The following is a 13,170-nucleotide window of genomic DNA, read 5'->3' on the forward strand; positions in this document are numbered from 1 at the left end:
TTGAGCAGCAAATCAGCATATTAGACTGATTTCTGAAGGATCATGTGACACTGAAGACTGGAGTAATGATGCTGAAAATTCAGCTTTTCATCAGAAATAAATTACATTTTAAAATATATTAAAATAGAAAACAGTTATTTTAAATAGTAAAATTATATTCACAATATTACTGTTTTTACCGTATTTTAGATCAAACAAATGCAGAGATTTATTTCAAAAACCTTAAAAAAAAAGATGTATTATTTAATTTTGTAGCCAAGACTACAATGGGACCTGAAATGGGAAACTGAGAGCAAAAAAGAAAAATGAGAAGCCAAATTTCAATAATCACACAGACTCACCGATGCCAATAACACAGACGTCAGCTCTCAAGACTTTGCCACTTTTTAGAACCACTTCTTTTAACTATCGAAACCAAAAAAAAAAAAAAATATTTCAGTTTAACATTTATGTCATAGTTGCCCATTTTCTTACCACCATGACTTATAATACAGTGTTCAAATCTCAGTACGTTATTTCTTTTGAAATAAATGGTTATCAAACTTTATCAAACGTAATTTCATAATAGATCACAGTTCTGCTTATTCTCAATTATACATTTACTTTGCTGACTGTGTGCTCACTTCTGTTATGAGTTCTGGCCTTTCACCCCAAGACCAATCCATTATTGCAATAGCTGTGTCTGAAAATATTCAAAGCTAAGCAGTACTACTGTAAGACCAGGTGTAATTAATCACTCTACAGGAATGAGAGCAAAAGAGAGGGAGGGAGAGAGAAAGAGAGAGCCCTACACTTCACTGAACTCTTGTTTCTCTCACTTTCATGATACCTGTCCATTATGCCCTCGCATCTCCCACACTTCGTTCAACATGTAGAACTTCACCCTGTTTGACTCGAACAGCTGAGGAGAGAAACAAAATAAAAAAATTGAATGAAAAAAATACTCTTTGAATATAGGTTTAATGTGGTTACAGCAAGGGATAATATACAGTCAGTGAGTCATTTTCACCCTGTCAGAGTTTAAGAAAAGTTAGACAACAGAGTGATAACACCACATGGTCATTTTTTTAATTTAAAATTGTATTTAAACATGCTTAACTTATAGAATTAGTTACATTAATGCCAAAGCAAATGCAACTGATTTAATGTTTACTTAAGAACTTTAAACTTACTTTAAACTTAAGAATTTTGCTTTCTAAGCTTTTAAAATTCATGCTTAACATTTACTCAGAATATATACACCAGAGATGTCGAACCAGGGCCCCATGACCTTTGATTTGGCCTGCCATGCCATATTGAAAAAAATTTAAACATATCTTTATTTCTAATTTATTAAATTTTTGTTTGAATATTTTTTTGTTTAATTTATGCATTGAAATATAGAGAATATAAGTGAATTTAATAAAACTAAAAAAAACTAAAAACTACAATATAGCTGGGTATACGACCCTCAATGAAATTTGATTTTTGGAACTTCATATACAAAAAAAGTTTGGGCACCTCTGATGTAGACCATTTAACGATGATTTTACTGCTTAAAACTTAATATTATTATTTATGTTATTCTATATATAGTTATTTTCTGTCACCTTCATCAAGGCTTTTCCTACTTTCTCTCCGAGTGCTTTACGGAATGGCACGGCCTCTATGCCAATCACAGACACTGAGTGAGCCTTATCTGTGAGAGCTGCGGCCACCTCCATACCTGAACACAGAACAGCACATATAATCATTATTCATACAGAAGCCCCAAAAAATATATAGATACACCTACTTGAAAAGTGTGTTTGTGCATCTTTAGAATACGTGTCACATGGTATTTTGTTATCTAATGCAATGACACGGATTATTCTTAAATTGTGGCTTAAGAGTGGCTTAAGCTATTATTTAACTACACAGAGAATATATACAGTATATGTAAAATTTACCAATAAATGAGGTTCCAACGATGACAGCATTCTTACTGCTGGCGAGTGTCGCGATGCTGTTGGCATCTTCTGGTGTTCTGAGGTGAAACACATTTCCCACATCTTTGCCTTTGTAGCTCAAAGGTTTGGGTCTGTAAAGATAAAACTTATTCATTTAAATAAAAAAATTAAATGCATTTTTTTTGTTATATACACTACTTTTCATAGGTTTGGGATTGGTAAGAATTTTTAATGTTTCTAAAATATATCAATAGAAGTCTTATTATTATTATTATTATTATCAGAAGCCATCCTGATCCCAGCGCAGAGAGGAGGAGAGGGTCAGTTCTCGCTGAGGCCGGAACTCCCTCCGCTAAGCTCTGAGCGATGGAAACTGTTCAGGCTGAGTCTGCCCTTCTCTTTCAAAAGATGGCGGGCTCAGGCCCATTCTCGATCTCAGGCATCTGAACCGCTCGCTTATAAGACGGCCGTTCAAGATGTTGACTTTGAAGCAGATCCTCGAGCAAATATGCTAAATAAACAGAAGGTTTTTATCAGTGGATCTGAAAAACGCCTACTTTCACATCCAGATAACCCCTCATCATAGACCGTTCTTGAGATTTGCATTCGAGGGCGTTGCTTATCAATATACAGTCCAACCATTTGGACTGCCTCTGGCCCTGCACACTTTTACAAAGTGCATGGACACAGCTCTTTCCCCTCTGAGGCAGATGGGAAGCCACATTTTGAATTACCTCGACGATTGGCTGGTTTTAGCCAGATCGGAACAGGAACTCATCGCTCATAGGTCACTGCTGCTCAGCCACCTGGAGCGGCTTGGGCTGAGAATCAATTTAGCCAAGAGCTCTCTGTCTCCCAGCCAGCAAGTAGTCTTTCTGGGGACAGTTATCGATGTGGCCCAGATGCGGGCATGGATTACGCCAGAACACTCCCTGATAATTCAGCGGCTAGCAGCGTCATTCAGACTTGGGACTTCACGTCCCCACAGGACTTTCCAGATGCTCAGCTTCATGTCAGCCGCTTCCTCTGTGATTCCTCTGGGCCTGCTTTACATGCAGCCCCTCCAATATTGGTTTAAAGCCCATGTCTCATCCCACACTTGGCGCCAGGGATGTTTTCTTCTCAGGGTAACCCACCGCTGCATCAGAGCTATGGCCCCTTGGAAAACCCCTCACCTGTTTCAACCAGGTGTCCCGTTGGGACTGACCTCAAGAAGGAAAGCGGTTACGACAGATGCCTCCAACTTGGGTTTGGGAGCTCTGTACGAGGGCAGACCGGCGTTCAGCTCCTGGTCAAACCTGGAGCAATGCTTGCACATCAACTGCCTCGAGATGATGGTGGTTTTTCTAGCCCTAAAAACCTTCCTGTCGGCCTTAAAGGGGCACCACATCGTGGTCCACTTGGACAACATTACTTTGGTAGCCTTTATAAATCACCAAGGCTGTCTCAGGTCACGCTCCCTTCACAGGTTGGCTTGATGTCTCCTTTTATGGGCAGAGTGCAATCTCGTCTCGCTGAGAGCAGTTCACGTGCCAGGCAGACTGAACCAAAGACCGGACAAGCTGCCCAGAGGCAATGTAGCTCCAGGAGAATGGAGACTACATCCCCAAACTGTTCAAACAATCCGGTCTGTCTTCGGGAGTGTAGAGGTGGACCTCTTAGCCTCAGAAGACAACTTTCACTGCCCAATTTACTTCTCGAAGCAGCAAGATACCCTGTCCCACGATTGGCCCAGAGCTCGTCTCTATGCCTTCCCCTCAGTTGCCCTGCTTCCTCAGGTCATCAGACGGGTCAGATAAGTCAGATGTTCGGTCCTCCTGATGGCCCCACTCTGGAGGAATCAGAAGTGGTTCCCCAAATTGATTCAGCTGATATCGGCAGCCCCTTGGCCGATACCATTGAGGACAGACCTCCTCTCTCAAGCAAGAAGCATGATTTGACATTCCCGGCCAGAGATGTGGAGCCTTCATGTTTGGCCCCTCGATGGGAGTCTTTACAGCTTCCCGCGAGTGTGACTAATACCATTTTGGAGGCTAGAGCTCCATCTACGAGACGCCTCTATGCCCTTAGTCTTTTCTGACTGGTGTGCTGCACGGAATGAGGACCCGTCCTCTTGTGACATGTCCTACGTGCTAACCTTTCTGCAAGACCTGTTGGACAAGGGGCACACCCCTTTCATGCTCAAAGTTTATGTGGCAGTCATTGCGGCGAATCATGCTGTCGTGGCTGTCCAGTCAGTCGGCAGAAACGACCTTGTTGTTAAGTTTCTGAGGGGAGCTCTTCCCAATTCAGAAGATAAGCAGCGTCCCAATCCACTCTTCCTGGTTCGGGCTCTTGTGTATGTTGAGCACTCTGGCCCGTTTCGGCACTCAGAGAAGCTCTTTCTCTGAGTTCTAAAGGGCTGCCGATTGCGAATCAGAGACTCACTGGATAGTGGATGCTATAGCCCCTGGCTTACGGCTCAGTGGGCTTACAGTGTCCTATAGGAGTGAGGGCCCACTCCACCAGATGAATGGCCTCCTCCTGGGCTTGGTCCAGCAGGATTTCTATCGTTGATATCTGTGCGTCCACTTAAGTTTACCTAATCCCCTCAATATGTGGAGAAGGTTTTGTTCTGTAGTCCTCAGCCTAAGTGGCTTGGGTCTCATTATTAGCTTATGCTTACAGGAGCCCTCAGTATGGGCTCTCCGGGGCTGGGTTTGCAGAGCGGCTTCGTTCTGCACATGCTTATAGCACGGCGCTATTGGATGTGTTCCCCATAAGCATGTAACTCAACGGTAGAGACCATTTGAAAGGGAACGCTCTGGTTACTGACATAACCTCGGTTCCCTGCCGTTCTATAAGGCTGCACGCGAGTCGATGACTGTCATTATCAGTCGAAAGATTCTGATGAAATGGAGCTCAGAGCTGACTTACATAGCAGTCGGCTCTACCCCTTTTGGCGGGTTGAAGCGCTATTGGTTCGTGAAGCTACATAAACGTGAACAAATCAGGCTTTAGTATCAGAGTAAGCAGGAGTTTCCCCATAAGCGTGTAATGCAATGCTCATTCCCTTATCTCAGGGAACCAAGGTTACGTTAGTAACTGGAGCGTTTACCTGCTCCCTGTGGCAATGAAGAGTTTTCGATACTCCATTTTAAAACCATCCCGAAATGTCACAGTCCGTGTCTTCACATCCACAGAGACAACCTGTGAAGAAACATATGGCAATTTATGTAGTGACACAGATTTAGACATCAATTATTTAAATATTGTGTCATTTCAGTAACGGTACCAAAAAATATGTTGTTTCAAAATACCATAGTATTACCATCTGATACCATCACTGTACCATGGTACCACCACAATGTGTAATGGTTAACAGACTCAGTAGACACATTTATAAGTGTTTTCCTCAGTAAATTAAGTAAACATTTCAGGTTAAGTGTTCTCACCTCTTTCTCTAATAGTATCTCTATGTCGTGCGCCTGAAAGAAGTCAGATGAGCGCAGCTGAAGCTGCTCAGCTGTGCTCTCTAAACACTGAAGAAATGAGGGATGGGCATTAAATCAATATCATACTTGCTGAATTTTAGCACACATGTGTGGTCAAAATAAAACCTTCTGTTGGAAAAGCAGTCTTATGTTAATTTTATATGGTAAAACTTGGTTCCCACACTGTTCTATGGACTGTTCTGTGTACAAACCTTACTCAGTTTAGGCCTGTCGTAAGGCAGATGTTTGTCCATGGTGCACATCACTATACGGTCAGTAAAACCCTCCTGCCTCAGAGTCTCAGCGCACACCAGACCAGCAGGACCTGAGTGAGAACATCAACAGAGGTCAAGAGGAGTTTTGTAAGGTGTCATCTTCATCTTGAACTCTAATCTGAATATAAATGCATGATTTTATTTGATGCTTTGGATGTTATCTCTTAGACTTTATCTTTATTTTTACTTAACAACCAGTAATTGCATTGTCTTATGTTTAAAGATGGCATGGACCAATCAAGTCGAAATGTAGAAATTCAGCAGCTTATCTAGGCTGCCATAAAACATGTATAAGAAATAAAAATAAAATCAGTTTGGGACAGGAAATGATGTGTGCCTTTTCTTCTGTCACAGCATGGTAACGTACATTTCATGGTACATTATCCACTTTCGTCACCCACATTTAGATAAGCAAAGGATTTTCACACTTGAAATAGTTAACGCTGGGTCATTCTAAACCTGGGGTTAACAATTAATGAATGAATGAATGAATTATTGGGTATTCACAAGCTTACGTTTCAGCTACACATATAAGCTGTATAAATGTTTACTACTCAAACATCACAGGGAGAATTCACTAGTAGGCACACGGTATTTCAGTGCAAAAACTACATATTACCAGAAATCCAGTTTAACCAAATAATGGCACAGTGCCGTGAGTATTTCAATTAAATCATTGTCATTTACAGAGTAAATCATTTTTGTGTACATTAGCCTTATTACAGATTGAACCTTATTTAAAGAAGTCAGCACTATGTTGCATGGCACAACTTTTTTGTTAAAATTTAAGAGAAATGTCTGTGTATGTTTTTTAAGGATCATAGATTGAGGATTTATTCCTGTAGACAGTGCATGGAAATAAACAACACTTAGTGAATTCACCCCTATGTTAGTGCATTTTAGTCTCATTTTATAACATTATGGCTGCAACCTGATCCAATAATGAGAATGTGGCTGAATCCAGTGCTGGAATTGATGACAGCTGAACATTTTGACATGGCCTTTGACCGCCGCTGAGTCTGAAGGGCCTGTCAGGAAACAGATGATTCCCCACATCACCATTTACAACTGTTCTTAAATATAACTCTCTTTACACAAGCACTTCAGAGAAAGAGAGACTCTTCACCTGCTTGTTTGCTCTTATTATCACCTTCTCCTTTTCGACTCTGGCCTGAAATAGTGAGAAAAACAAAATGACTTGACAGATTATTACATAACAGAGGGATTATGAAAACACCCCCACTGCTTAGTGATGACACATACTGAGGTTAATTTTCTCTGCTCTGATGAACTCATATGTCCTCGGGGCGTATAAGGAGTTTGTACTCCCTCTATGTCTTGTTGGGAATATGCTTTTTTTTTTTAATTCAATAGGTCTCATTTACAAGTTTTGCATAAACCTGTGAACATTTTCACACAAAAAGCATGATTCATCAACAAGTTCACACTTATATTGTTTTCTAAATATTGGTCAATATTGGTCAAGTCAAACTGCAGATTGGCTTATATCACAAGCCAAAATACTGCTCGGCTTAACATTTTTAAGTAAATAAATAAATAAATTTGTTCTTAATATATGATAATAAAGTTAGATATTTATTTTATATAAATTTATAAATAAAAATTTATATATATAAAATATTAATAATAATAGTATTAATATATTATGAATCATCAATAAGTTCACACTTATATTGTTTCCTAAATCACAAGCCAAACACATTGATGGCTTAAAAATTATTATAAATAAATAAAAAAAGTATTATTATTAATATATGCTAATAATATTATATATTATTTATTTTATATAAATAAATTCATATTTATTTTTATATATTATGAATATATTATGATTCATTAATAAGTTCACACTTATATTGTTTTCTAAATATAGGATCACATTTAAAATAAACTCAAAATGCAAATATACTAACATTACAAGCCAAACTCTTGGTAGGCTTATGTTTAAGAAAATATTTTTTTAAATAAAAAAATGTATATATTATATGATAATAACATTATATATTATGTTAGAAATAATTTACTAATTTTTATGCACATTTTTTTACAGTCCGTAAGAACAAGAGGACGCAGTGAATGTTCGGAGAGGAACTTCCGGAGAGGTTGAAGAGGAACATGTGTTACCTGGAAGGTAGGCAAACTGTCTAGGCCAGGAAAATCCTCAATATCACCCGTAGTGATGTTAAAACATGCCCCATGCCATGGACATCGCACATGCCCTTTTGATAGCACACCTGGAGGAGAATTGTTTTTAAATACAACACGTTACTGAAAGAACAATCTGTTTTGCTATTTGATAAGGCTTGTCTAAGAGCAGTGAGTTATAAAATACTCTGAGAGCTATTGGTTATGGAATGCAGAGGACCAGGAGCGCTCCACAGGACGTCCCTCACCTTTGACCAGTGGAGCACCATAATGTGGGCACTTGTGTCCCATAGCAAAGAATTCTCCGTGTTCCTTAATGAGCAGAGCACGACCTGCCCCTAAATCCACCTCACGCATTCTGCCAAACACAACACATAAGATCAGCACAGATTTAACATCCAAAACACAAATACTGATGCATTCAAAGGTTACAGCTGAAGTGTGTTATTTTTGTGCCACCAACAGACGGAAAAAAACTGACATATATATAAAAAAAAAATAATAAAATTTTTGCTTTTTAGTTGTTGTTTTTTTTGTGTGTGTATAGTTTAGTATTTTTTGGTTCTTAGCTTTGATCCCAATCCATATGCTAGTGTATTCTTAAAGGTTGACTAAATTAAATTTTAGCAGATATATAAAAAATGTACAATCTTTCTCTTCCTGGAAAACTGATCAAAATATTGCTGATATCACTTTATGCTTATTACCATATGCAAACTTTAGTCCAAAAAAATGTTCTATAGAATGAGAATGTCCCTCCCCTTAATACCACCTGCCACCAGCTAGCAATAGTATGTAGAAAACAAACTGTGTTTGTTCTGTATTCTGATGTAAACTAAAGGCTAATAGCTAATTTACTGGCTCAACTTCCTGTTTTAATATGAAATATATTAAAATATAAAAAAAAATGTCCACCAGATTATTTAATGGGGTGTTTAAGGCCTCTGAATTTAAAAATCATTTGAATTGTTTGTTGTGATGTACTAAAGATATCTATAACGCAAAACTTATATTTACCACAAAAATTATATTTATTATTTATTTAATTTATTTTCTTGTTTTTTTCCCAATGTATCAATTATGATTCATTAATAAGTTCACACTTATATTGTTTTCTAAATATAGGATCACATTTAAAATAAACTCAAAATGCAAATATACTAACATTACAAGCCAAACTCTTGGTAGGCTTATGTTTAAGAAAATATTTTTTTAAATAAAAAAATGTATATATTATATGATAATAACATTATATATTATGTTAGAAATAATTTACTAATTTTTATGCACATTTTTTTACAGTCCGTAAGAACAAGAGGACGCAGTGAATGTTCGGAGAGGAACTTCCGGAGAGGTTGAAGAGGAACATGTGTTACCTGGAAGGTAGGCAAACTGTCTAGGCCAGGAAAATCCTCAATATCACCCGTAGTGATGTTAAAACATGCCCCATGCCATGGACATCGCACATGCCCTTTTGATAGCACACCTGGAGGAGAATTGTTTTTAAATACAACACGTTACTGAAAGAACAATCTGTTTTGCTATTTGATAAGGCTTGTCTAAGAGCAGTGAGTTATAAAATACTCTGAGAGCTATTGGTTATGGAATGCAGAGGACCAGGAGCGCTCCACAGGACGTCCCTCACCTTTGACCAGTGGAGCACCATAATGTGGGCACTTGTGTCCCATAGCAAAGAATTCTCCGTGTTCCTTAATGAGCAGAGCACGACCTGCCCCTAAATCCACCTCACGCATTCTGCCAAACACAACACATAAGATCAGCACAGATTTAACATCCAAAACACAAATACTGATGCATTCAAAGGTTACAGCTGAAGTGTGTTATTTTTGTGCCACCAACAGACGGAAAAAAACTGACATATATATAAAAAAAAAATAATAAAATTTTTGCTTTTTAGTTGTTGTTTTTTTTGTGTGTGTATAGTTTAGTATTTTTTGGTTCTTAGCTTTGATCCCAATCCATATGCTAGTGTATTCTTAAAGGTTGACTAAATTAAATTTTAGCAGATATATAAAAAATGTACAATCTTTCTCTTCCTGGAAAACTGATCAAAATATTGCTGATATCACTTTATGCTTATTACCATATGCAAACTTTAGTCCAAAAAAATGTTCTATAGAATGAGAATGTCCCTCCCCTTAATACCACCTGCCACCAGCTAGCAATAGTATGTAGAAAACAAACTGTGTTTGTTCTGTATTCTGATGTAAACTAAAGGCTAATAGCTAATTTACTGGCTCAACTTCCTGTTTTAATATGAAATATATTAAAATATAAAAAAAAATGTCCACCAGATTATTTAATGGGGTGTTTAAGGCCTCTGAATTTAAAAATCATTTGAATTGTTTGTTGTGATGTACTAAAGATATCTATAACGCAAAACTTATATTTACCACAAAAATTATATTTATTATTTATTTAATTTATTTTCTTGTTTTTTTCCCAATGTATCAATATTCTTAAACTATTCTGAAATTTTAAATTTATGTTTTTAATAAACTTTTTGTAATTTATTCCTGTGATGGCAAGGCTACATTTTCAGTATCACACATGATTCTTGAAATCATTCTACATATAATATGCTGATTTGCTTCTCAAGAAACATGTATTACTTAAACATTCAGTTAAAAAAAGAAACATATATTACTTGTTGAAAAAAAAATAGTGCTGTTAAACATTTTTGTGGAAACCGTGATGCATTTTGCTTTAATCTTTTTTCATTAGCTCTAACTCAAACATGCACTCACATATACAGGAACATGAAAATTCGGTATTGTATTGAAATCAAGAACTTACTGTCCATTCTCAAGGTCTTTTACATGGCAGACAGATGCCTCTATGTAATCTCTATGTTTGCGCTGTGGCCGCAGTGTCATGGTGTCCTCGTCTGAACAGTGTCCCAGAGATCCATTGGGTCTGCATTCTGAAAATGGACTGGCCTTTCCATTAGGAGACATCAGGTCCACCTCCTTTTCTTTGTCCAAAAGAGTGAGCTCAACTTTGACCTCTACTGCAAAAAAAAATTGCTTGATATAAGTACAAGAGAATAAGACACAATCACACAGACGACAATTTTCTGTACTTCAGGTACTTCTAATTGATTTGTTCGGCTAAATTAAAATTTTATCCACAGCCATCTTTAAATATGTTGATAACACTTTAGTAATTGTTCTTCGTGTGAACAGGCCTTAAAGGGATAGTTCACCCAAAAAGGACATTTCTGTCATTAATTACTCACCCTCATGTTGTTCCAAACCCATAAGACCTTGATTCATCTTTGGAACACAAATAAAGATATTTTTAATGAAATCCAAAAGCTTTCTGACCCTGCATAGACAGCAATGCAACTACCACGTTCAAGGCCCAGAAAGGTAGTAAGGACATCGTTCGATACGCGTTCACGACAGTACCACGATGCACGCATGCACATTCCTCTGCATGCAAACAATGCGCAGTGCATCCGGGTTCTTCGTCAGAACGCCGGCTCCTGCATCAGCAGCACCACACGCATATGTCGAGGTACACTTTTGAACTCGCATCAACTGACACGGTGACAGAAGAGAAGTAATTGTTGAATAAATTCATTATTTTTGTTTTCTTTGTGCACAAAAATTATTCTCGTAGCTTCGTAGGAAGATGAACAAAGGTCTTGCAGGTTTGGAACAACATGAGTGTGAGTAATTAATGACAGAAATTTCATTTTTGGTTGAATTATACCTTTAAGACACTATAATGTCATGTCTAATGATTTAGAAATTGAAGTGAAATTTAACCTATTACATAACAAATGCAGTGCTATTTCTGTGCAGAAATAGAATTACAAGTTCAAACACAGCTTGGAAGCTGAAGCACCATTTTAATGTACACAGTCTTTATAGAAAGCGATTGTGCAATGTGCTTCCACTACAGTCCGGTCTCGCTCTAGCTTTCTCTCTGGCCAGAAAAATGTGCTGAGGGCCTGCTTCTTATGCTTTAATCACACAGGAATTCACACCTGCTGAGTGAAGCTTAATTAAAATCAATGGAAAATCATGCAAGATGACTTGAGCCGGCAGAGGAAAGAAAAAGAAAGAAAACTCGCCTTCTCAGAGCTGGCTGCAGATACTTTGTTTTCAGTGTCAGAATTGAGAAAATAACATCTGGCAGATTATTTAGTGAACATACGTATCTATAGGGTTCATCAATGAAACCACGCTTTCATTCCCTTATTCAGTTTACAAAGAAATAATCTGTGGACATAAATGACAAGCTTTAACTATAAAGATAAGGTGATATTTCAGTCATTTCAACTTCATTTAAGTAATAGGTCCAGTGCTTTTTTCTCGCAATTCCGAGTTTATATCTCACAATTCAGACGTTTTTCTTGCAATTTTTGAGAAAAAAAGTCAGAATTAGGAGTTTGATTGACAGGCAATCGGACCGATCATTAAAGGGTTAGTTCACCCAAAAATGAAAATTAGGTTGTGTTTTATTGGCGCATGCGCAACGCTGACCTCATACGTCATCAGCCCAGAGCTGCTTCCGTTTACAACAGTGAGCGCAAGCTAGATTAAAGTGATTATTACGTTTTGAATATGGATATTTTTCTTGAGGCGCTACAGCTATCTGTCACGACACATTAAAGAGCCACAAAACGGTATTGATTGTTTGAATTTCTTAAAAAGTGACAACATTTTGAAAGCTAAAACTTTGTTTCATACTATAAGTAACCTGCTCTGTCTGTCTGTCAGTGCACTCGCCTCTTTACTCTGCAACGTATTTTTCACTGCGTGAGAACATGATGTGTGGCATGAGAGTGCCGTGGCTCATCGGACGTAGCAACAGTAACTAAGGGGGGTGGGTCTTTGCGATGGGTCAATAGCGAGATTTAACTTGTGAGAAGAAAATAAGAATTGTGAGATAAAAAGTTGCAATTACCTTTTTTATTCCATGGTGGAGACGGGCTTCCATAGCAATGGTTTTGACACGTATTAAAACAATTATTTTTTTAAATTGACAATTAAAAACGTAAAAGTTTAAATACATATATCAAATTATCATTTTATCTTATCATATTGAATATATCGGTTATTTGAAAATATATTCAAATATATATATATTTCAATATATATTCATATAATCAAAATCATAATATTATACAATATCGTTCAGACATTTTTTGAAAGATTTTTGAAAGAAGTGTCTTATTTATCTTGTCAGAAAAATACAGTAAAAACAGTAATATTGGAATTATTATTACAATTTAAAATAACTGTTTTCTAATTTAATACATTTTAAAATGTAATTTATTCTTGTGATGGCAAAGCT

At 37.2% G+C, this 13,170-nt stretch overlaps 1 protein-coding gene across 1 annotated transcript in view; it reads right to left on the reverse strand.

Annotated features, from left to right (window-relative positions):
- The window catches only part of LOC107668732 (apoptosis-inducing factor 3-like), a 23,254-nt gene that overhangs the window by 8,176 nt on the left and 1,908 nt on the right, over positions 1–13,170 (reverse strand). The window contains exons 2-13 of the mRNA XM_016460705.1: positions 10,660–10,873; positions 9,488–9,597; positions 9,219–9,328; positions 6,803–6,847; positions 6,608–6,704; positions 5,614–5,726; positions 5,363–5,449; positions 5,026–5,117; positions 1,929–2,059; positions 1,590–1,705; positions 830–901; positions 342–405 (exon numbers count right to left, since the gene is read on the reverse strand). Coding sequence (XP_016316191.1) covers positions 342–405; positions 830–901; positions 1,590–1,705; positions 1,929–2,059; positions 5,026–5,117; positions 5,363–5,449; positions 5,614–5,726; positions 6,608–6,704; positions 6,803–6,847; positions 9,219–9,328; positions 9,488–9,597; positions 10,660–10,873 — 1,251 coding nt within the window. The remainder of the gene's footprint in view (positions 1–341; positions 406–829; positions 902–1,589; positions 1,706–1,928; positions 2,060–5,025; positions 5,118–5,362; positions 5,450–5,613; positions 5,727–6,607; positions 6,705–6,802; positions 6,848–9,218; positions 9,329–9,487; positions 9,598–10,659; positions 10,874–13,170) is intronic.

This window comes from Sinocyclocheilus anshuiensis, unplaced genomic scaffold (assembly GCF_001515605.1).
Source record: "Sinocyclocheilus anshuiensis isolate Anshui unplaced genomic scaffold, SAMN03320099.WGS_v1.1 scaffold36, whole genome shotgun sequence".
NCBI lineage: Eukaryota > Metazoa > Chordata > Actinopteri > Cypriniformes > Cyprinidae > Sinocyclocheilus > Sinocyclocheilus anshuiensis.